The following is a 21205-nucleotide window of genomic DNA, read 5'->3' on the forward strand; positions in this document are numbered from 1 at the left end:
GGCTCCTGGCGAGCAGATCCTTCAAACAGTAGCCATATTTTTGTGAAATTCTAATTATGTCATTAGGTATCTTTCATATGAGCAAGCTTAAGGACGCAAGAATGTTTGATTTTCATCAACATAGAAGAAAGTACCAATTTAAAAGCTGCTTCCATCAGATTTATTTCAAATCTTCCCTTCAGTTTACTCAGATATAAATACTGGATTTATTACAATCTTTCCACAGTGGTAGCATGCAATATCTTAGCTAGGCAAGGGAAGAGGAATGGGCTGGAGAACTCAAAAGAAACAGTTAAAGGATTTGAAGGCATTTGCAAGCATTTTTTCAAGCTAACACATTTTATGTATTCAGACTTTCAGAAAGACTGAAAAGGTGCTCCCAGACTCCTCCTGATTCTGAGTTACATTTTGGGTTAGCTACCTAGACTAACATGGCTTTCCTCCTACAATAATTTAAAGGACTACAACAATAAAAAGGGAAGAATTTACCAAGCATCCAGGAATATTCAAGCAGCCTGAGAAAATTATAACTAAGCTAGGTTACCAAAAGTGTTTTTGTTTGTGTAGAAACTATGAAGAAATGTATACCTGATGCACTTTATAATACTGAAAAATATTGTGCCTTGTGTATTTTGGACATTGAGTCTAAGTTTCAAGTTACATGTAGGTGACAATTCAACTGAGGCTTCAACTTATGTCAGCACATAAAATCTTGGCATGGCCTTTGCCACCTTCCTGATTATATGAAGTGAGTGCATTATTTTTTATGCAGAAGGATTTTTTTAATGACAGTCCACTGGATCTAATCTTGATTAAAAACAAACTTAGGTAAAACCATCTCACTGAATACAAAGTGGCAAGCAGGATCTCAATGACAATTTCTCCCTAACGGACATACAGAAAAGGTTAGTGCTCTGTTTTTTGAACTCGGAGTGCTTAGAGATGCAGCGGCCAGGAAAGAGATGTCATTGGCCCACTTCTAGCATAGATGGATATGCAAAAGAAGGTTTTGAGTAGGTGGTCCAACAAAATTAAAGCACTAGGCTATGATCCTAATCCTATAAGGAACAAGAATCATTAATCCCAATGGGAATTACTTCTGAGGCTTCACTTCACAGAAGTACATAACCATATTTCAAGAACTACGTTTCCCACAATGTAAAAAAAAGAAAAAACGCTGGTTTTCTGTTTCCCTCACGTGGGGTGCAGAATACCCGACCCTTTTGCCCAACATGCCTCTCGAAGTGGACTCTACTTCCCGTGGTGCGTTGCGCCCGGTTACGGGACCCGACAGGAGGCGCCTCCCATCAGGGCGCGAATGCCACTAGCAACGAGCAAGAATTGCCCGGCCGTGCTGGGCCTCCGGCAGCGAAAAACACTCAGGCTGGCGAGTGGCCCTGCCTTGGCTTCCTCCACCCGCACGAGCCCAAGGCGGTTCTGGAGCCCACTCGCCTTCGTCACTTTCCTAAGCTTTGCTACCCGTTTCTATCGGCTGCGGGAACCGCCGCACATCTGGTATTGGGTTGCGGGATGCCATGGCGACGGGGGCGGGGCTTTGTTTCAGAGGCGGGACTTGTTGGTGGAAGAGAGTTTTCTTGCATTAGAGCTCACTTCAGACAGGAGGGTGGTTGTTTCCGGGTCACACGTGCAGTTCATTGTTGGTTAACCTGCCTTGGGGTCGTTTGCTCTGAAAGGCAGAATATAAGTAAAAGTAGCATTTTTGGTCTACTCTTTCTCCATGTGCATACGTCGTTCTCTCTTATTTCTGTCCTCCTAACAATCTTATGAGTTGGGTTAGGCTGGACGGGAGTTATTAATCCAAGATCACCCTGTAACTTTATTTGAGTGTTGATGTAATTTTGCTTTTGGTTTAGTCTGGATTTAAATTTGAATATGTGGTGTAATGTAGAGGACAAAATAGCTAACACAGGAACGAATGAAATACAATAATCTGACCTGGCTAAGCAAAATTCAAATGAATAAGTGTTCAGAACAGTGTTTCTGACACAAGGAAATGAACAAGCTCCTTGCATTTCAATTTATCTGGCAGTATTGTACATTTAGACAGTAGATGACCTCCATTTTTCAAGCCACACTGTTGAGCTCTTAGTTAAGGGAGCATCACAAAAGAAAATATGAAAATACAGAGAAATTCAACAGTTTGTTGCAGTGGTCAAATGTTGGCTTGGTAGTAAGAGAAGTGTTATGGATATGCTAAATGTGATAAATACCTGTACAAGTTCATTCTAGGAAGTTCTTCATTGAGGGTACTTTTTTGTTGAGAATTCAGATTGTGAGATGGCATTTAAACCTATGCAGCAGTAGTCTTGTTCTTGCCATCATAAATGGCATGCTGAGTATTACAGGCGTTCATACAATTTAGTATATCTCTTGACTATTAGTTACTGCAAGTGGCATAGGGCCTGGTTACTTAAAGGACTGCCTGTCTCCCATAGTATCTGCCTGGCCAATTCTATTTTGCAGGGTTGGTACACAATGGGTTCCTTTGATTAAACAATGCCATCTGTCAGGACCCCAGAAATGGGCTTTCTCTGTAGCAGCAGCTGCCTCTGGAATGAGGTTCTCCCCTAGATCCAGACAGCCCCCAACCTGCTGGTGTTTTGAAAGGCCTTTGATTACCTTTGGCGAGGAAGAATGATTCCACCTTGCTTTGTTCCTGTCTAGTTTGTCATTCTTGCCATACAAATTTGATGCTTACAAACTTCCTGTAAGTATCATAATAAAGTAAATAAAAATAAAATAAGCGTGATCTTATGCACAGTTAGTCATGCCAAAGTCTATGCCTAAAATGGGCTTAGGTTCATCTAATTTTAAATGGGATTGAATGGCTGTAACATGAATTTTCTGATTTATTTCCACCAAGATGAATTGGAGAGTGATCTGCTCCAAAATGGACACTAAACCTTTGCAACAGTGTATGACTAGTCAGTTTTCATGTCTTTCCTGGTTACAAGATTGGCACTCAAAAACTATGACCACAAATCACATTCCTTAATTTTTGTGTGTGTGTCAGTTTTCTAAAAGTGAGTTTGTACATTTTAGGGATGCTTAATTATACACCCTATTTTGAAGGAAATAAATATATGGGATGCAAGTCAATATAAGTATATTTGGAGTTGCATATTTGGAGAATTAAAGAACCATATAAATTAATATGATGAAAGAGAATGCTTCACCTAGCCCTTTTAATCCAGTAGGTGCTAATTTTGATAGATCAGCTGCTTTTTTGTCATGAACTACATGCAGGTTTGTTAAGAGTTCATCATGCTGATAAACTAGAAGTAAACAAGTCTAAAAATTGCAAGTAAGCATGAAGTTAAAGCCCTGATAATGAACTGACATTATTTTTGTCTTTTCGTAGCTGGGATGAAACACATTTTGGAAAGATGGGGAGCTATTATATTAACCGGACATTTTTCTTTGATGTCCATCCACCTTTGGGGAAGGTAAAAAGCTACCCTAATATTTTATACCTTTTGGGATTTAGTTAATATTTTTGGATACTCTTGACTGGAACAGTTTTACTTCCTGTAAGCATTATAAACACTTCAGTGGACATTCTTTAACATTAATTATTATGGTTATACAAACTCAGGTCCTGCTAGCTGGCTACTCTTTCATCCTTAGGTTGAACATGAGAACCAGTCTCTTGCAAAGTTGACAGATCAGTTTAAATCTGGTTGTTTTAGTGTTACATGGTAAACTGTTATTCCAAAAATGCTCAACCTGAGGCCCCTGAAAGCTTTAGCGCAGTTCCAGAGTCTTCTGGAAGCTTGCTTTTAAATTGCAATTTTTAATATGACAGAAGGAGGAAAGTATTCAATAGCTGACTAGAGAGTAATCATACAAACTACTTAATTTGAAATGTAACTATGAATCTAAATTAGATTTTTGGCCTGGCCTCACCCATTATTTTTTGGAGTTCAACTTCCAGACTTGAAAGTGCATATTATTCTGAATGGCCTTTTAACATTTTGTTTAATAATTAGAATTCTCATAGTTTGGTCATGTATAATATTTTATAACATAGGAAGTTTGGAATGCAAGTAATCCTAATACTCTTTTCTGAGGGCCAGTATTTATAGTTTTTTTTTCTTGAGTTCCTTACTACAGTACAGTATATACTTACATGTACGCATTTTGGAATGACAAGCATTGGGTATTGATTGGCTTTGTTCATTGTTTCCTATCCATGTTATGGCCATTTATATCAGTTAGCTTCCATTGTAATCTGTGGCTAACCTTAACCCTATTTAATTTAACTTCTTCTGGTCTAGGCTTTTGTTAATGTGTATGATCTGATGCTTGCCTATAAGTCTTTGAGGAGACCATGATAGTGATAGCTTTCTTCCATTCCCATTATTTCTGCTTAACATATTTAAGTCTGGAGGTTCATTTCTGAAAGCCATGGCCAATAGGCAATACCTTTTATTTACTTAGCAAATGATATTTGATTTGATCTGATAAATTTTTGAATCTTCTTTTCCTTTACTAATATCATTCTTTTTCATCCCTAGATGTTAATAGGACTTGCTGGCTATCTGAGTGGCTATGATGGGACTTTTCCTTTCCAGAAGCCTGGGGACAAATATGAACAACATAATTATGTAGGAATGAGAGGGGTAAGATTATATATATCTCTGGAGAATATGGAGCGGGTTCCTGTTTTTAGGTCTAATCAGTGTTTGGTTAGAGCCAGAATTTATTCTGTCCAAGACTCCTTCTGTCTCTGGAAAGCTTCTGATTCATGGATGAAATAGTTTTTTCTATCAGTTCTTTCCTCTTTCAAACCTGTTCTGGAAGACTGGCATGATGTGTACCATCTACCATTGGGAGCATTCTGAATTACTGATGATGGAAGGAAATGTTAGAGCCACTTTAGATTTTAAGAATAGATTTTGAAGTAGCATATAAGATAAGCCTCATTTTCCTTCTAATTCTTTCTTAAATAGTTTGCTGTATGTTAAAATGAAATATAGTTTGTAGCTAAAGTTTTAAAATATATAGGAATGAATAAAGGAGATAAAATATTATTTATTTTACTTATGTACTGCGGTTTCTCCTGAGGGAACTCTAAAAAGTTACTTCAAACATTCTTAGCAATTGTCCCTTAATTTGTGATGCCCATCATTTCAGCTGACCCTCCTGCGAATATGGAATAAATCTACCTATGATGGAGCTTTCTCTGTCTGCAAGCATGCCTTTAGTTATGCGTGCCTTTTCCTGTGCAGGTAGTAACATTGCTAGCAGAGTTGATCTGTAAGCAATTTGACTACTTTGGGACACACATATTATAATGGTGTTAGTGTGGGGTGAATAGAATTAAGAATGAAGGAATGGAATTCAGCACTTGAAGGACTGATTACATACAAGGTAAAGGAAATGAAGAAGAGTAATTGAAGAGTTGTATCTAAGGTGTCTAAGGGAACAAATTCCATCCTTTGAAAATATTAAAAAAAAACCAGAGACACTATTCATGTTCAATGTATTGGATAATGTGTATTTGGCTTGGATCAGCAATATTTTCTCACTTTGTGAAATTATGAAGCTATTGCATTAGCAGGATTTGGGGAGGATATTAGGGAAGAGAGATGGGGGGTGGAGTTGAAGATAAATTGGAATTAAGAACTTCCTGGGAAATAATTGGCCAACGGTATATGAAGAGCAGAGAGCCAGTTTGGTGTAGTGGTTAAGGCATCAGGCTAGAAACTGGGAAACTGTGAATTCTAGTCCTGCCTAGGCACAAAGCCAGCTGGGTGACCTTGAGCCGGTCACTTTCTCTCAGCCCTACAAAGGAAACAAGAATACTGCAGGGACTGTTCAGGCAGTCTCTGAGAATCAGCCATGATTGAATGGATAAAAAAAAAATGAATAGCAGTCACTTTTTCACTTTTTGAGAATATTGAGCAAACTGGCTTAAAACACTTAATGGCTTCTTTTCTGTTTTTTATGGTTGTATAGAGCCCTAGTGGGGCATTCTCCCATCTGGCATTCTCTAGATATGTTAGTACTACAACTTCCAGAATTCTCCGTTGGTCCCTGGGCTGGGAATCTTGGGAACAGCAGTTTTAGCATATCTGGAAGACACTAGATTGGTGAAGGCTATCATAGAAAGCGAGTGTTTCAACACCTTGTAAAGAATGCTTCTCTTCTCTTTCATTCAGTTCTGTGCCTTCCTTGGTTCATGCCTGATCCCCTTCTGTTACCTCACAGTGCTGGAGCTGTCCAAATCATTGCCTGCAGCAGTAATCACTGCTGCCATCCTAATTTTTGGTAAGCGGTTGCTTTGTGTGGCAAGAATTGTCTTTCGAAGTGTGAGTTTGTTTAACTGCTTTTTAAAATGTTTCATGTTTTACATCTCCCCCATTTAGCTGTGTTTCTGTTTTTTGAGACATTGATGCTATTTTTGATATTTTTCTTTCTGTCTTTTTGCGTCCTATAATTTTTATTGCTTTAAATGTATGAACAAAGAGAAGAAAAACATTAACCAATAGAAAAATTAAAAGAAATAGAAAAACAGAAAAGTAAACCAAAGAAAAGAACAGAAGAAAAAAGAAACAAATACATGTTAGAATAAATAGATATAATACATAAAATTAAGTTCTTAAAGAACAAATTAAAGCTTGACCACATGGATGAACATTAATTAGATTTTCTGTAACATTGGTAGAAGGTCAGTTCATACATAGAAGATAAATACAACACGTCTTCCATCTAGTCTTTCCACCAAAATAAGTCATTTTAGCTGCATGTTAAATCCAAAGTTCTTCATACTTCGATTGATTTCATATTTTTGAAATATAACATGTTTTTAGCTCATTTTTTTTCCAATACCATACCAACAATCTTATAAATATTAAACCAAAATTTTGCCTGAAATACATGAATTATGTCCTCTCCAAATTATTACACCTCCAGTATGCAGAACTTGAAACCCACCTCTTATTAAATGTCATTTGTGGCATCCAGTAGAGACACACAAAAAAGCAAATTTTATTGTGCTAATTGCATCTTAATATAATAAAATACTAAATCATATATTCTATAAAACTCTAGCTCAGTTTTTTGTTAAAACAGGATACTCCAACTCTTTGTTCCAAATTATTTGTAGGCTTCCCATATCTCTTAATATCACTTTTCAGTTGTACATAAAAAATTAACTGTAGATTTGGGAACTACCAAAACTTTTTCAATAGTTTAATAGTTTAGGAATTTTAGATGCTTTTAAGGCATCAGGCCCAAATTATAATTTCAAAATACATTTAATTAACAATTAAATAATTAATTTAATTTAATCTGGTTCTGGCCATTCTATTCGCACATATTAACAACACAGGCCAATTTCCATCTGATTGGAATCAGGCTATTGTCATACAAAAATGAAAGAAATAAATGTGATCCTACAAATTATAGGCCTATTTATAAATTTATAGGCCTTAGTTTATTACACACAATAAGTAACTCTGTGCCAGATTTTTATATCTAAAATTAGTGGATTGTGTCCAGAATGAAGATCTTATTACTGAAGAGCAGGCTCGATTTAGAGGAGAACAATCAGCTTTAGATCATTGTTTGGTTCTCCATCATTTGGCAGAAAAATATTCTGCTCCACCTCAAGGTTCCCTTTTTGTAACTTTTGTTGAGCTTAAGTCAGCTTTTGACCTAATACCGAGGGAGAGACTGTGGGAGAGCCCTCCTTGCAGCTCCTGGGAGGGGGAAGGTCTGGCTTTGCACTGCAAACAAGGGAAAAAAGGGCTGCTTTTCTCTCTCTTTTCCCCTTCTTTGCAGTGCAAAGCGAGCCCCACCCCCTCCCAGGAGCTGCAAAGAGGGCTTTGCATCGCAAAGAAGGGGAAAAGAGATCCTAAAGCATCCTTTCCCCCCCCTTCTTCCCAGCGCTCCCTCTCGTCCCTGGGAGCTGGCTGAAAAAGCTCCATGCCAAAATCCAAGCAGCCAGCCCCCACAGTCATGAGGGAGTCCTTGTGACTTTCCCTGCTGGCTTCCCCATTGACTTTCTGGGGAAGCTAGCAGGGAAGATTGAAAATGGTGATCACATGATCACAGGGCCCTTGGCAATTGCAAGCCGCTGCCGCCTGCTGAGAGGACTCCCTCTCTTCTCTGGGGGCTGGTTGAAAAAGCTCCATGTCAAAATCCAAGCAAGATTTTCAGTCATGGAGAATTTTCAGCCATGGAGTAGAGAGGCTTCTCTACTCTGGGGCTGAAAATCCAAGCAGTTCTGAGGTCCGTGCGCACCCAACCCGCACCGCACCCCCACACACCCTCACTGACCCTCCCATGCACCCCCTTGCTCCCTTCCCCACCTGGCAGCACCTGGGGCTTGCAACTTCCTGCCAACTTCCCCACTGACTTGATTGTGGGAAACCAGGAGGAAGTTGCCTCGCATTGGGTATTTGCTTAACGATGGCAACCAGGACTGCCAGGATTGGGGTTGCTAAGTGAAGCAGTCACGTGATAATTTGCTTAATGACCGCATCGCTTAGCAACCTAAATTCTGGTCCCAATTGTGGTGGTTAAGTGAGGACTACCTGTAAATGGGACTCAAATGATGCACACCTACAAATATCTTGGAGTACAGTTCCATGCTTCTATCCTGGAATGTTCTTTTTTTGTTTAATCAGGCAAGTGTTGCACAGTGTATCTCTAGTTATCGTAAGATTTGGCCATTCAAGGGAGCCCATTATATCCTGCAGCTTGCAAGGTTTTCCAAGCTAAGGCAGCCCGTCAGCTTCTTTATGGCTCCCAAATTTGCTCTTTTGCAAAGCTTAACATTCTTGAAACTATTCAAAATAAGTTTGAGTAATACTGATGGTTCCAAAAAGTATCAAAAGTGCAGTTCCATGTTTCTATCCTGGAATTAGAGTAGAGACAGGTATAGTCTCATTGGAGCATGGTTTCTTCTTATTACATTTTGGTTAAAATTAATTCTACTTCCTACAGGTTTGGCCCCATTAGTACGTAGAGATCATTTTAAATCATCATGGCTTGAAAAAGCCCTAGATAAAATTCATTTACTGGGCTTCTCTATGGGAAGTCTGTGCTCATTAGGTTTTGACAATGATAGAACTGCCCTCAAACAATGCATTTGGGATATAGATCTCCAAACATATTTAAGGAAGTTGTCACGCCTCATTATTTATCAGATTCTTCTGAAAGTGTTTGCTCCAGCCTCTTATCTATCATCCATCACAATTCTGAAATTTCGTAAGGCCTTCACTTTAGCCAGGCTGGATGCATTGACCTCAGCAGTCCTTTATGGATGTTTTAAGGATACTCCTGTGTCTCTCTGGTTATATCCATGTGGTGATGGCTCAGTAGAAACTCTACTATGCTGCTTCCTATATATAAGGACTCTAGACAAACCTTCATTTATCCAATCTTGAAGAAATTTCTAGGCAGGAAGTGTAATTTCTACTTACTGTTACTTCTTTCAGACAAGGACTCAAAAATATCCTCCCAAGTCACCCAGTTTTTTACTACCATCTGTACAATACATCACATCATTAATTAAGTTTAGATACTCATTATTCATAACTTTTTATAATACTGTTTTTATTTTATTTTAATACACACACACACACATTTATTTTTAGATACTATTATACTCATTGTTTTTCTGTTATATATATATAGATGTATGTAACATTTGTACTATTAGGTATTTTACTGTATCTGGCCTTATGGCTATAATAAATTGATTTGAAACAACTGATCTGTGATTAAAACAGGAACTATTTTGTTATATCCAAGTTTTATTAACAAGAGAACAGAGACTCTTCTAGAAGACCGTGGTTCTCTTTTTAAACATAAACTATCTGGGAAGGGGAGATGGCAGATATAAAAATGAGCAAGAACTTTCCTTTAAAAATGAGGTTTTTAGGTGTAGAAATAAAGAGGCAGACTTTGGATAAATTAATTTGACCTAGATTTGAGGCAAAAAAGGGAGGAACAAATGAACCCAAATGTTGTGCCCTGAGCATAATGTATTTGGTGAATATTATATTTAATATTGGTGAATATTAAAGAAGGCCAGGTTTTTCACAAAATAATTCACCTTTAAAATAACAGGTTTATTTTAGATTCACTGAGTATATAGTAACGGATGCAATCATCTTTTTTCTGTCTTGTCTTTGTGTGTGTGAGAGAGAGAGTGTGAGTGAGCTGGTGATCATCTTAGATTCAGAACCATCTTTCTAAGTACAGTAATATTTCTGAAAATGAAAACGTTGGAATGACATTTTGGTGGAATGTGTGGATCTTCTCCCCCACTCTCTATTTTCAATTTAAGCTTCAGAAGGAAACCTATGAGGAAATGCTTTTATATACTTTATCTTATATTTTCCATGAATTCGGTGAATAAATTTTTAATTTGGAAAGCAGATTATAATATAATATTTGAGATGGTTAAACCATATGCATTTGCTTGCATATTATGCTCTTACTTTTAGAATTTGATATTATTATGCTCAACTGAGTGTTGATCAAATAAATTTAATGACAGCTAGTATATGCCTTTTCTAATTTTTTTCAGACACTGGATTCATTACAATTTCACAATACATTCTGCTTGACCCCATTTTGATGTTCTTTGTCATGGGAGCTGTATTCAGTACGGTCAAATATAATTCCTATTCAAATAGGTAAGATGGCAGCAATTGATCGTCTTAGGAATTAGACATGTGCCCCTTAACTCTATTATAGAATATTCATATTTATTTATGTTTTAACTTTTAACCTGCCATCATGACTCCAAAGAGCTCTGTGGAGTCCTTATAGTATATCATGAAACAACTAAAATACCAGAATTAATCAAGAAAAATCAAGAGCTTGACCACATTATATATTACATGGTTAAAATGTAACAAGGAAGGGAAACATATGAGAGTATAGAATACGTAAGGGACCTCCCCCAAATCGTAAGCATTTGGTGTTCCATAATCCAACTGCTGAGACTAGCAGCTCATAGAACTGGTAAACAAACTTTTTATTTCAGAAGGAGAGATTGTTTTAGTGCAGTTGCAGTTATTAGTGTTGCTGTCCTACCATTTGCTGCTATGCCACTATTGCATTATTTTAAAAAAAAACCATAAAAGTGGTCATATGATACTGATAAGGTTGTGAAAGTCAAGGGCAGTCTCTGCTTCCTGTTGGGGTAGACTCTTAAAGCTTTTAATAAGATCCTATGGGAATGCCCCCTGCCAAGTAAAGTGAAAGGGATAGTTAGTAGGATGAGGATATTCTTGGTGATGCAGAATGTTTTGCTAAGTCAAGCTCACTGGATCCCTGGTTTGTCTATTTATTGGATACTAGATCACAGCTTTTTGACATTGAAAACCATTAAGTTTCATGATTTGAATTACTGTATGTTTCTCATCTACTTTCATTCTCTCTGAAAATGTTTTATTACCAAAGTCTATCATTATACTGTGCTTTTTATTATTTGCATTTATCACTGTATGTTGTCAGCTATCCAACGAGCAATGTTTAAAGGGGAGTTTAATTTTATGGTACATAAGTAATAAAACCATGGAAGTTGTTAGGATAATTTATCAGATGATTTTACCTACTTTGGCAGCCTCAAGTTGTGGGGGTGTGATGTTTTCTGCTATTGTAGATTAATAAAATTAATGTGAAACAGCAATAGTCTTAAGCATGCTTATTTGGAAAAAGATAAAAAGAGAAAGAGGTTTAGAAAATACATAGAGTGAAATCTGCTGCATAAGAAAGTATAATTAAATGGTGAGATGATTTTCAAGAGAATCTCAGAAGAAATTAATACGTTTTGTTTTGATAAGTTCTGTGTCCATAGCTGAGATTTTCTACATTAATTAGATTTTTGTTCCACCTTTCCTTCAAGAATTCAAAGCAGCAATCAGCAGTTTCTCCTTGTTCAGCCCTGTGAAATAGGTTTTGCTGAGAGTGGCTCAGAGATACCCAAGTGAGCTTATGTAGTTGAGTGGGTACTTGAATCTGAGCCTCCCCGTTCCTGGACACTTTGATGTTATCTTTTAGTTATATCTCCCTTATATATGCAGAAAAGGGAACTCTGTTCCCTTAGTAAGCATATTCATAGTTACTTTCTTCAGCAACCCCAGACCCACTATAGTAAGATGAAGTTTAGATAATCTCTCTAGATCAGATTGTGAATGAATATTTTTATTACGGTCACTGACCAGAATTGCAAACAAAAACACATTAAAATAAAAATAAAGTAAAAACAAAGCAAGATAAAATATTACAATTGGTGGTGGGTTCATCAGTGAATAATCAAAGTCTGCCTAATTTTACAGGCAGTATAACAAAATTTAGCTACGTTCAAGGAGACTGAATCATTGATCTGATAAGAACAACTGATCAACAACTGATCAGATTATTTTATATGTGATTATGGAGAAGCTTTATCCTCCTCCAAGAAAAGTTCACCTTTTACCCAAAGTGGTGTCCTCTGTATTTATTGGAACTGCAACTCCCACATTTCCCAGAGGAAACTTGGAAAATACCAGGTTGGAGAAGGCTGTTCTAGAACAAGCTTCCTTAATGTGAAGTTCCGTAGTAATTTTGGTCCAGCACCTATCATTCATGGCCTTTAGTTTTGCTACGCTACCAAGGTTGTTGAGAATTGTAGTCCAAAATGGGTGGGCCAAGGTTAGGGAAGGGCATTCTGGAGCCTGATTCTATCTTTATGAGTAAGTGATATCATCATCCTTTGTGGTAGGTTAAATAGAGTTCTGTCTTAGTATATCTCAGCGCATCACAACCAACCTGGTTTTCAGTGTTTTGTTTTTTTCCATCAGAGATCCTTTATAAATAGAGTGTATTCTGACTTGGATTGTTCAACAAAACTTTTTTCAAGAATATATGTTTTGAACAGGAAACGTTAAAAAATATATTTTACAGGTCCTTTTCTGCCCCCTGGTGGTTCTGGCTGTGTTTGACTGGGGTGAACCTCGCTGGTGCAATGGGGGTGAAATTTGTTGGTCTTTTTGTTGTCCTTCTGGTTGGCCTGAATACTATCTGTGAACTTTGGGAGTTACTGGGAGACCTTAGTCTATCACTGGTGAGCATCTAAAATTCATTAGTTTTTAATACTTGAATGAAAAATGGTATTCTTAACATCAGAGCACAAAATTGTAAGGCGCCATTTAGGTCACTGAATTCAGGTTAAAACAGCCTCAAACTCTGTCTGTACAGTATGTGGAACTATATAAGCTTTCTACCTGCATTACATATTGAAAGATTGTTATAGTTCATTCCAAGACAATATTGCTGTCTGGGCTCATTTATTTTTATTTGGTGTTGAACTATATATTTATATCTAGCATTGTTATTGAGTAGCCAAATTTAAGGACATGTGTAGAGTTCTGCAAATGATTTTGTATAACAAATGCTACTGGTGAAATGCTTTAAATTGGTTATATCCAATAAGCTATGATGTATGTTGGGGAGAAGGGGAGGAAGCCTGGAATTGTTTGACCTTTAGTGAAGCAATAAGGGGTGTAGGCTACAGATTGGATTTTTGTACACAATAAATTACTGGTTTATAGCTATGCCTGATGGATTTAATGGCCTTTATAGGTTGAGCTACTTTTTTGAAGATGAAGAAAACCTCAACTCATCTATCACAAAGAATTTTGTTTCTGAACTTAAATAGCTTGTCATGGTAGAAAGAAGTTAAATTATTTCTAGACAGTAAATTATTTGTATGCAGTAGTTAGGAGAGGTTAAATAGGAAGTATGCTGACATTGACAATGCACATTGTTAAATTGGTACTTCATTCACAGCAAGGAAAGAGGCTTTCTGGCACAGTATAATTTACTGAAGCCTGTCTTCTCTGGATATTTCAGTCTGAAGTTATTCTATCTATTGTTTTTGCTTCTTTTATATATGAAAATATGATTTTTTTTCTTTCTGCTATGTGACTTATTTATTTTTTAATAAATGTAGTATATTTACATAGTATATTTACATTAATGTAGTATAATAGATGTGAATTCCAGCTTCTGAAAAGAACTACTCCTAAAAGTATCAGTTAATTGCATTTGAATAAGGCAAATCCATGATCCTTAAGCCTCCTCTTGCACATGGCTGTTCAGAAATTTAAGCTGCACCTTTGCCAACACAATTATTTGAATCTTAAACTATGCAAAGCAGTGTATATATCAGGATTGGGAGAATAACTGTTTTTTAGCCCTTTACCACTTAAATTGAAAACGCATTAGAGATTATTAATTTTACTAATTATCTCCTTCCTATGAGATATTTGGTTTGCTCAGTGATCCTTTTTTGCCATTTGTATTTTTCTTGGATAATCCAAGCAGAAATTCTTGCAATAACAATACAACTTTACAGGGTTGAAGGACGAGTGGGAGATAGTGGATATGGGCAGCATTTCGTGCATGATTATTTGAAAGGATGCCCCACTGAATAATTGGATTAAGTTTTAGCTAGCATACGTAGGAGTTTATTCCAACTCTCTATTCGTCTATTTCCCTGTGTGGTATATAGACGAATGTGTAAACAGCAGCTAATACTGTATGTCACTCTTTGGAGTTTTGAAGAAGTTGAAAATAAATAAGTTCAGAAGCCTGTCTTGAACCTGTTTGAAAATATTATCTGTTAGTTTTGTTCAGAGATATTTTCAGTTAGGTATGTAAACAAACAATGTTAGAAATAATTCCCCTGTGAGAACTACTGTTGTACACGTACATAGGATAGAAGCCTGTAGTACAATCTTATATATCTTTATTTAGAAATAACAGTGCATATCTATACTCAAGAATAAGATATATTGAATAAGTATAGAAGATTACAGCCCAATTTGTTCTACCATCAGAGGATCTTACTTCTGGGAAAGATTGAAGTTTGAATGAGTTAAAACTTTTGGATTAATGAATATTGTATTTATTTTTTAGATAGATACCATGTCAATTATTTTTGGGACACACAGTTCATATATACAGCTCCAAAAGTTTTCTTGTTTATTTCGGATCAAGTTGTTTTTGAAATGACATATGACTCTTCTATTTTGGTACCATACTGGGGTACTTATGGCATGATTTACTTTGGGAAGATAACACATCCATTAACAGATGAAGCTGATTTTTTAAAAATTGGGTTTCCTTTGCTCCAGTCTAATTTTAAATGTGTAAGCGTATAAATTTGTGGCTTTGTGGCTTGAGCTCTGGAAATATATGTAGACAACTTGTTTTGATAAAGAAAAATCTTGCCTAAAGGTTGATGTGTCTGCCTTAATTTTTTTATTCCAGGTCACTCTGGGGAGGCACTTCTTGGCTCGTGTCCTTTGCCTCATTATACTGCCTCTTGCCCTCTATACAGCTCTTTTTGCAGTCCATTTTGCAGTGTTAAACAGAAGGTATCTTAGCTCATTCTCTCAGAGAGGAAATACACAGTTGAGAAACTCTTGTGCTTTAGTTGCTGCAACATTGACTTAATTTGGACCCTACACTAAGCCTTTCTTAAAGACATTTAGTTGAGTTCAGGGTAGTGTTTACTTTGACTAATTGTAGCAGGTAGTAGCCCCAGGCCAACTTTAGCTATCCCCAAAGCTAAACTGGGTTGGAAACCTCAAGGGTGTAGAGTAGCCTGAAAAGTAAAAAAAAAAAAAGCACATGCAGGAAAAAGGGAATGGTGAACTACTTCCATATTGCTGCCAAGAAAACCTCATGGATTGTTCATGTGGTCACCAGGGGTTGAGTTTGACTTGAGGGAGGCTTCAATTATTTTCAAACTGACTAAACATGATTGATAATGAACAGCGAAGCACAACTTTGAGATTACTGCTGATTATGGTTGGGACAATAATTGATTTGATAAATCACAGTTCTGGCTGTTGCTTTGCCTCTGGAAAATGAAAGGCTCTAAACCATGGCATGATTTGATAGTATGTCTAAACTAAGCCATAGTTCTAATGGCTCAGGACGTTAGATCCTTGCAGACATCTAAATAAGTGGAAAATAGTTGTTATGTTTTCTCCTTATTTAATCATATACTGAAAGCCTGTGTACTTTTTTTTTTTCCTCAGTGGGCCTGGGGATGGTTTTTTCAGCTCTGGATTTCAGTCCCGGCTGATTGGAAACAATCTTCATAATGTATCTGTTCCAGAATGTGAGTACCTAGATCTCTGAGGGGACAAATACTAGTAAACATTGTGATAGAACTCTATGCTCCAATAATGAAAATTTCCTATATTTAGATAGTTCAAATTAAAGCAAATTAATCATTTTTGATAAAAAATAAAAAAGCAATTTTTGCTTATTATTGTTTGGAATATTTAAATGTGCTACCTCCAAATTATTTCTAAAAATGTTAACCTTTATCAATTTTGATTTGGGAACAGGAAATGTAGAATTAAGCACAAGTGTGATAGAAGCATATAGAATGCTTTTTTATATTTTATATAAAATTATGTACTTCATAGCGAGGCTGGGGGGGGCAATACATTGATAAGTTGAATTTCACACGTGTATTGGATTAAATATATTTCATTTTTGAGCACCATCCTGACAAAAGCCATATATTATTATGCAGCAGATTAAGTCCAAAACAATTCAGTGTACAAATGTCTGAGTTACTATTAGTAACAAATTAGTAGTCTCCCAAATTGTGCTGCAGTGTGGTTGGTTGTGGTTCAGTGCACACATTGTACAATTGTTTGACTTAGTTATGGTTTGTTGAATATCTTATAATAGCCTAATTTACACACAAAATACTAAATCATAAACTGTACAAACTTAAACCAAACAAATTATATAAGTAGCCTGTTTGTGTGAAACCAGCCAGTTACTGCTTATTCAACAAGCGATGATTGTGGGCTAATATGCTGCATGAATCAGGCCAATGTGATGGAATGTATCTGTGAGGAGGAGAGTGATGTGAGAGATTAAGGCTATCAGGAAGGAGGGAGTGCATTCCAGGAGGGGAAAGGAGACAAGAGGCAGCATAGTCTGCAGGGGGAGCATGAGAAGAACAAGAGATTCAGGATAGCCACTCCCTAGAACCTCACAGGGTAGGTATATCCACTAGTTGCTGTAGTATAGACTTAGTTTGGCAAGATTCTGCCTATAAGGGGTAAACATATAAAGGATCTGTAGTAGACTGGACTGTTTCATCGTTGTTCTTGGGCTGGGCCTGACAGGCAATGAGTTCTCATGAAGTTGTTATCAAATAGCATGTTTATCAAATAGCATTATGATGCTCAAGTAGGGCTTAATTATCTAGACAGGTTGATCTATTTTACATCTGTTTAACAGTATTCTGAACAAATGGGGTTCCTTACAGTAAACTGGCAGCATAAATAGGTGGGCATAGAAGCAGTGATGTCTCAAGAAGCAGAATAGTATCACTGCATTCCCTTCATTTCAGCCTATCAGCTCAAGATGTATTATCTGAATATTTATTCCGAAGGTATCTGGATTTATCATGGCAAGCAAGCAAGAAACAAGAAGTATGACTGGAAATTTGCAGAAATCAATAGGAATATTCAGGGGCAGATGCAGTGTGTGAATTTCTGATGTTTTTAAAATAAAAGTTGGCCAGGACTGAGTTAATGATTAGATTATTCAGTACATCTTTGAATCATCACCTATTTTTTATTTTAAAAGTTGCTTATGAGAAGTACAGTTTCCATATTTATTAGGATGCAGTTTCCCAGTGAATTTTTCAAATGACTCTGACACCACAATTTGTGTTAGGCAAAACATTCTGTTTGCTAAGCCAAGATGCAGTTTATTTGGTTTTGTCTAGCTGGGATCTCACACTCTGTTAAGCAATAGTTTGTTATTAAGTATGACTTGTTGAATAAGCTGCAGAGATTTACAGAACACTAAGGAATAATCTGTGGTTAGAAATCATGCTGGATGTGGAGCAATCTTTTAAAATGAGCTGTTCCAAGCCCTTGTTTCTTTTTAGATGTAGCATATGGCTCTGTGATAACAATGAAGAACCTTCGTATGGCAGGAGGATACCTTCACTCACACTGGCACCTGTATCCTGAAGGAGTGGGAGCAAGGCAGCAACAGGTCAGTCAAGCACTAAAATGTCATTCTACTGATGTTTCTATAAGACATTCAGCGACTAAAACATGAGATGATGTGGACATTATGTATTTTTTAACTTTGTACGATGCCCTTCAAGACCTGCTTTTCCTGGGATGGCTTGCAGTATCAAAAATAATCCCATAAAATTCTTAATAATTAAAATATATAATGGAGTACAATCATTCAAATAAAAAAGTAAAGATGTCTTCAAGTCAAATCCAATTCTTGGTGACTGTATGGGCACAATCATGTAGTTTTCTTGGCAAGAGTATAGAAAGAATTTGTAATCATCTGGAATGATTTTCAGTAAAAGCAGCAGCCAAAATATTTCAAAAGTTTTAAGGAGCATATTTGTTTAAAATTAACACATTCATTGATTAAAATGTCTGAGAGAATATAAAGTCTTTGCCTAGCACCAAAAATCAATAAAGTTAGCATTAGGTATACTTTAATGTTTATTCATGAATACAGTTTCCTATTTGGTAAAAAGTATTATTGAATTTTCACCTATGCAGTGAAAGTAACATTTAAAAGACCAGTGATGCATTTCAGTTCATTTTATTGGGAAACTGCTTGCTTCTATTAGGATGATTTCTTTGAAAAATAACAATACAAGTGTTTCTGATACTTATGTTTTAGTGCAACTAATCAGACAAGCAGGAGTTAAATTGCTATTCACACCAATAAATGTGTGGTTTTAATGGAAAATGAGCTAAAATTGGTATAAACAGATGTAGTTTCTTTTAGAAATGTAAGATATCACATTTGTTAGTTGTGAGTACAGAAGTGTGGCATTGTTAACATGCTTAAGGAATGAACTCTAATGACTCTTATGTATTCCTAGGTCACTGCATATTTACACAAAGATTTGAATAACTTGTGGATTATAAAGAAACACAACTTGAATAGAGGTAAATTGAAAATCACCCAAATGGATTATATTGTTCATTTTAGTTTTCTTTAATTAAAATGTCTCTTTTCTCAGGATTATGTATAGTCATACCTGTAACAATGGTGTTACCCAGGTTATTGTTATTTGCTATATTTAAATCTCAGTTTTCTTTCAAGGAAAAGCATAGTTGTAAAATGGAACACGCTTGTATTGCTTGGGAGGATATCTAGTCCTGGACATCTCATTTTGAGGACATTAATAAAAAGGAGTGTATCAGAAGGACAGCTGGGACAGTAACAAAGTCTTATCAGAAAAAAAGTTAAAAGGGCTGGATATGTTTTGCTTGGAAAAAATAAGTTTGAATGAAAATATGACAGTCTTTCAGTTAATTTCAAGTATGTAAAAGTTGGAATGGATTGTTTTCCTATTTTCCAGATAGCATGGCCAGAAGAAGTGATAGGAAATTTCAGTGAAGTAGATCTTGGTTAAATGTTTGGAGAAACGTTCTGTCTGAAAATCTGTTTGGCAGTGGAGCAAACTACTTTGGGAAATGTGAACTCCTATTCAGTTGGAAATGTTTAAGCAATGCTGACAGTGAATTGCTGATCTTACATTAAGAAAGATTTTAAATACCTCCAAATCAGATCCAATCCTGTGTTTGAAGGTCACTGTCCAGCTTTTTTATGAGTTGGAAAGTCTGTGCCCTATCCTTGTTTTGCTAGTTTTTACTATAGGAGCTCAGAGACTCTACCAAACTTTTTTTTAAAAGAATTCAATAATGGCAAGAGGGAGGCACATAGAAGTGCATACTTTACTGTGCCAAGCAAAGCATTTTCATAATAAAAGCATGAATGAAAGATTGGATCAAATGAAAGCTTGCCAAAGAAAATTTCTCATGTTCATTTTGGTGATATGTGATACACAGCTTAGAACTTGCATGTATTATATGTCATCTGCCTTAGTCTTAAGGCTCTTTATTTTACATGGCAATGTTACTGTTGCGTGTAGTATCTTATACCATTAACTGCTGCTTTATGCTATGTAGATGTACTTCATTATAGGTGCATGATAAATAAATGTATTCTTCCAACTACTGTTTTGAGTTATCAGCTCCATTATCTTTTCAGACTAATGTTAACATTTCTGAACATTTATGTTAATAATTTTTCTCTTTAACCATGGCATTGTATAGTTCTTTTTCTATGTCCCAATGCAAATACACTTCATTCAGTATTACATTAAATACATTTTTTATTAAAATTATTCTATCATACTGCATTCATGAATGTGTTCTGAAATTCTTGTGTTGCTGGCTAACTTAGAATTTGCAGGATGAATACCAGAGCAGGAGGACGTTAAAAGAGGTGCCAGGACTGAAACAAATACATCATGTTTATTTAAATTGCCCCCATTAATTACTTACACCACTGGGCACCTGCTATGACAAAAGAGGGAATAATTATCTGATTGGGATTAGAGCAAAAAATATGTTATTTCACAACTTGCAGGAGTAAATAGGAAGAGTTAGCTTGTATAAGCAGCCTCTCTTCCAAGTGTTAATTGAAAAATGCAGGTCAGTCACAGGACAGTGAAATACTGTAAATGGAACTGTTCAATGTTCCTACAGTTGAATTAAATCATACAGCTGGAAATATGCTACCACTCTTTTTACATTATTTTGCTAATATATTTAGATATCAGTGTTCTAATGTCTTTTCCATTCTCCTCAAATCTCATGCTGAGACCCCTTCTATTTCATCAGATCATTCAGACCCTTCCTTCCCTGTGGATTTTGTGAAACATGGAGATATTATCCGTCTGGAACACAAAGAGTAAGTAGCACAGGAATTGAAAGGAATGTGGAAGATTTTCTAGAGTTGTTCTGAACTAATAATTCTAACTGAAGGCAAATGTAGAAGTTCTGATCTGCCAGTGATGACACCTTAACTAAAATAGGTTTTTGAAGCAGATGATGGTTTGTTATTATTTCTTTTCTTTGTAGTTCATATGTATTCTGGCATGTTTCCTATTTTTAAAGTTACATATTTGAACTTTAAATGCTTCCTTAGGATCAGATTCAATGAAGCAATAGAAATCCTTTTCCCAGCAGCAGCAGTAGCAGCAACAGCTAACTAGCATGGCTGCACATTTGGAAGTTGTTTCTATGGAAAACAATGAGCCCCGTATTGAAACTAGAAATTATGATATTTGTATATTGAT

At 36.2% G+C, this 21205-nt stretch overlaps 1 protein-coding gene across 3 annotated transcripts in view; it reads left to right on the forward strand.

The window, feature by feature from the left end:
- The first annotated feature begins 1283 nt into the window (after window positions 1-1283).
- POMT2 (protein O-mannosyltransferase 2) overlaps window positions 1284-21205 on the forward strand; it is a 33637-nt gene continuing 13715 nt past the window's right edge. For all 3 annotated transcript variants that reach the window (XM_007437642.4, XM_088145285.1, XM_088145284.1), the window contains exons 1-11: window positions 1284-1515; window positions 3383-3467; window positions 4539-4643; window positions 6186-6294; window positions 10568-10676; window positions 12934-13093; window positions 15304-15410; window positions 16080-16162; window positions 17966-18075; window positions 18938-19004; window positions 20748-20817. In XM_007437642.4, coding sequence (XP_007437704.1) covers window positions 1319-1515; window positions 3383-3467; window positions 4539-4643; window positions 6186-6294; window positions 10568-10676; window positions 12934-13093; window positions 15304-15410; window positions 16080-16162; window positions 17966-18075; window positions 18938-19004; window positions 20748-20817 — 1202 coding nt within the window. In that variant the 5' untranslated portion in view covers window positions 1284-1318. The remainder of the gene's footprint in view (window positions 1516-3382; window positions 3468-4538; window positions 4644-6185; window positions 6295-10567; window positions 10677-12933; window positions 13094-15303; window positions 15411-16079; window positions 16163-17965; window positions 18076-18937; window positions 19005-20747; window positions 20818-21205) is intronic.

The sequence above is a fragment of the Python bivittatus genome, unplaced genomic scaffold, assembly GCF_059951505.1.
Source record: "Python bivittatus isolate LINGU-HERP-01145 unplaced genomic scaffold, Pbiv_v1 ctg000480_np1212, whole genome shotgun sequence".
NCBI classification, from domain to species: domain Eukaryota; kingdom Metazoa; phylum Chordata; class Lepidosauria; order Squamata; family Pythonidae; genus Python; species Python bivittatus.